This window comes from Populus euphratica, unplaced genomic scaffold (genome assembly GCF_000495115.2).
Source record: "Populus euphratica unplaced genomic scaffold, PopEup_1.0 scaffold2927.1, whole genome shotgun sequence".
Taxonomy (NCBI): Eukaryota; Viridiplantae; Streptophyta; class Magnoliopsida; order Malpighiales; family Salicaceae; genus Populus; species Populus euphratica.
In genome coordinates, this window is record NW_011502752.1 from 13,895 (window position 1) to 16,728 (window position 2,834).

Below are 2,834 nucleotides of genomic sequence, written 5' to 3' on the forward strand. Positions count from 1 at the left end.
ATTTATCAAAAATCATAGAAAACTGAAAAAGCTCACTCCTAATATGATCATCAAATAATAATACATTCACGGGGATCATCAAACTTACCAAAACATTCGCCAGCTGTTGGGGCAAATCCCTTCATTGCAAGAGCTACCCTTTTAAAAGGTTTGAAAAGATGAACAGAAAATAAAGAAACCCACAAAGACTATTTGTTACCCTAGCAGAATTTTCCATCAAAATGAATTTCAAGAATACGTAAATAAAAATACATTGATTAAAAAGGAACATTCTGGAGTAAAATTGAGATAAAGGCATTGGTTAAAACATTGCAAAGCAATATAGAAACAAAAAGGCTCAGGGCTAATCCTGGATTAGTACCGTTTTGAGACAGATTTGAGAAGTCAATTGGACCAAAGCAAAAACCAACTCTTCATTCATACACAAGTAGAGCTATTATCCTCCGCCCCACATTTAGGAACAAAAAACCTATTCTTCGATACTAGAAAGCAACCAAGCTCATGATTTATGCTACTGGGATCTCAATATTGGTTGTCAACAATGGTGGAACATACTCTTCTTCTTCCTTGGGGGGATGGATTGTGACCAGATCAGGTAATGGTGTCATTGGACCAACCTTGCCCTTCGGATCCCAGTCAAGCATGATCTTGACCTTGATACCAAGCACACCCTGTTGCCAGAGAAGGTTATAAAGAAAACACACACAATCAGATAAAAAAAAAAGTCAATATGAATAAGGTTGCAAACAATGGTCAACTACAACCATTGAGGTTGCAAACAATGAGCAAATAAAATGGTTGCTGGAATTGTAGACCATGATAGTCTGCAAGAGAAAGACAAGACAAGAAACTGACCTGTCTAAGAAGAACATGCCTAACAGCTGAATCAATATACTCTTTAACAGGTTGGCCAGAGGATATCATGTACCCATCCTTGAATTTCATGGATTTGGCACGCTGTGCCCGAAGCTTTCCACTCACAATAACCTGTGTCATTATGTGAGTGAATCAAAATTTCAAATAACTGCCACAGTGCCCAAAAGAAACAAGAAACCGAACTCTTGAAGCATACCTCACATCCTTTTGCCCCACTCTCCATTACAAACCTCAACACTCCATAACAAGCCCTGTCAAAGTAACAAAAATTTGACCACAAACACAATTTCCAACGGGAACAAAATGCACGCATGCAGACTCAGTTTATCTATTTAAAGGGATCAAAGCATAAAGAAGTGTTTGAGAAGTAGGGGATTAATAAACATTTTCATGTCCCTCACTCAATCTGATAACCAAATGAAGCCATCAAAATATAAAACCTTAAATTCAAACACATTGGCACTTGAAGGGACCAACAGGAGAAAGTTGTATTCCAGATCCAACAACATTGATGAAGAGTTCCACACGGTGCAGCACCCACCAAATAGCAACAAGGGCAGAGAAGAATGATAAACAAAAGAAAAGCAACATAACAAACTAAAATAACAGATTTTTCAATCCCGCTGACTATGTGAGGTCATTCATGTACAAATGTTTACATCCAATTAATGAGAATAAACTAATAGGGTTGTAGAAAATGATCTGAAATCTAAACTCCAGGCCCTTAATAGCAGAGCAAGAAGCCAGACGGATTCCTTGCATACAATTTATCTAAGCACTGTTTCCTCATTGTTAAAGATAACCAAAGATGTATATAATACAGTGGTGATGAGTGCAATCGTCCAATCCATTTATGTAATGAAAAAGCATCTAATAATGAAACATTCATGCTCTCCATGCACAGCATGACATTATTAAAGTCAAAATCCACAATATTTTTAGGAACTGTAATGATCAACAACGAAAAAGCAGTTTCTTGAACTCGACAATCATTCTTTTCCACAAAAAAGAAAAGGCAGAAAAGATATTACTCAAGAAAAAACATCATAACAAAAAACCATCATAACAATGCACTGGATCATATTGCACGTGATATAAACGATGCTAGTGTAGCTACAAGGGTACACATGCCAGGAAATTGTTTTCCTAATCTGCAAGGCTCGCCCAATAATGATTGGTCATAAAAAGGTGGCATCTACCATCAGAAGTTCAGTGCAAGGAACAACAGTTGCAATCCTTGGATTATAAGGAATTGATGGCATTAACAAATATTGTCACCCTCAGACACGAGATGGACATTTTAAAATAACCCAACTCGCTGTAAAGATGACTTGGTGAACAGAACAAGAGAATTCACATGCAAGCAAAACAAGCAGGTAGACAGCAAACCAGCGCGTAGATAGATAACCAGATAAGTGAAGATACCTGCGAACAGCAAGGCCTCCAAGGAGCTTGTAACGAAGAGACTCGGCCTGCGCAATGGCACAGAGACCCCTGTTGTTAACTTTCTCAGCATAGAGCTCGACACCATTCTCCGGAAACTTGAAACGTTTCTGGACAACGGAAGTGAGCTCCCTGATCCTCCTTCCCTTCTCACCTAAACAAACATAACAGAGAATCTGAATAAAATATTGTTCATTTGATTGAGCGAAAAAAAAGAAGAGGAGGAAAAGGCTACCAAGAACATTTTGGGTACGAGTAGCCCTGATGATGATCTCGGTGCGCATGGGAGTAACCCTAACTTCAACACCAGAGTATCCATCCTCAGCCAATTCTCTAGTCAATACCTCGTTCAGTTCTGCGTAGAAAACTCCATCCGCAACAAACTATAAAACGAATTCATCAGATTCTTCTTTTGTTTCATTAGAGATGAGGAAATCAAATCTTGTTGCAATTTACCTTGCGTTTCTTACTGATTTGAGTGGCCATGATAGCTCTAAGATGGACTTAATTCAAGC

General features: G+C 38.4%; 1 protein-coding gene across 1 annotated transcript; it reads right to left on the minus strand.

Moving 5' to 3' along the window:
• Window positions 1-209: 209 nt before the first annotated feature.
• LOC105119431 (40S ribosomal protein S3-3-like) lies at window positions 210-2,834 on the minus strand. The gene is made up of 6 exons (XM_011017570.1): window positions 2,776-2,834; window positions 2,555-2,702; window positions 2,302-2,473; window positions 1,073-1,127; window positions 856-987; window positions 210-671 (listed from the first exon to the last, which is right to left on the minus strand). The coding sequence occupies exons 1-6, from the start codon at window positions 2,803-2,805 to the stop codon at window positions 507-509; spliced, it is 702 nt and encodes a 233-aa protein (XP_011015872.1). The 5' UTR covers window positions 2,806-2,834; the 3' UTR covers window positions 210-506.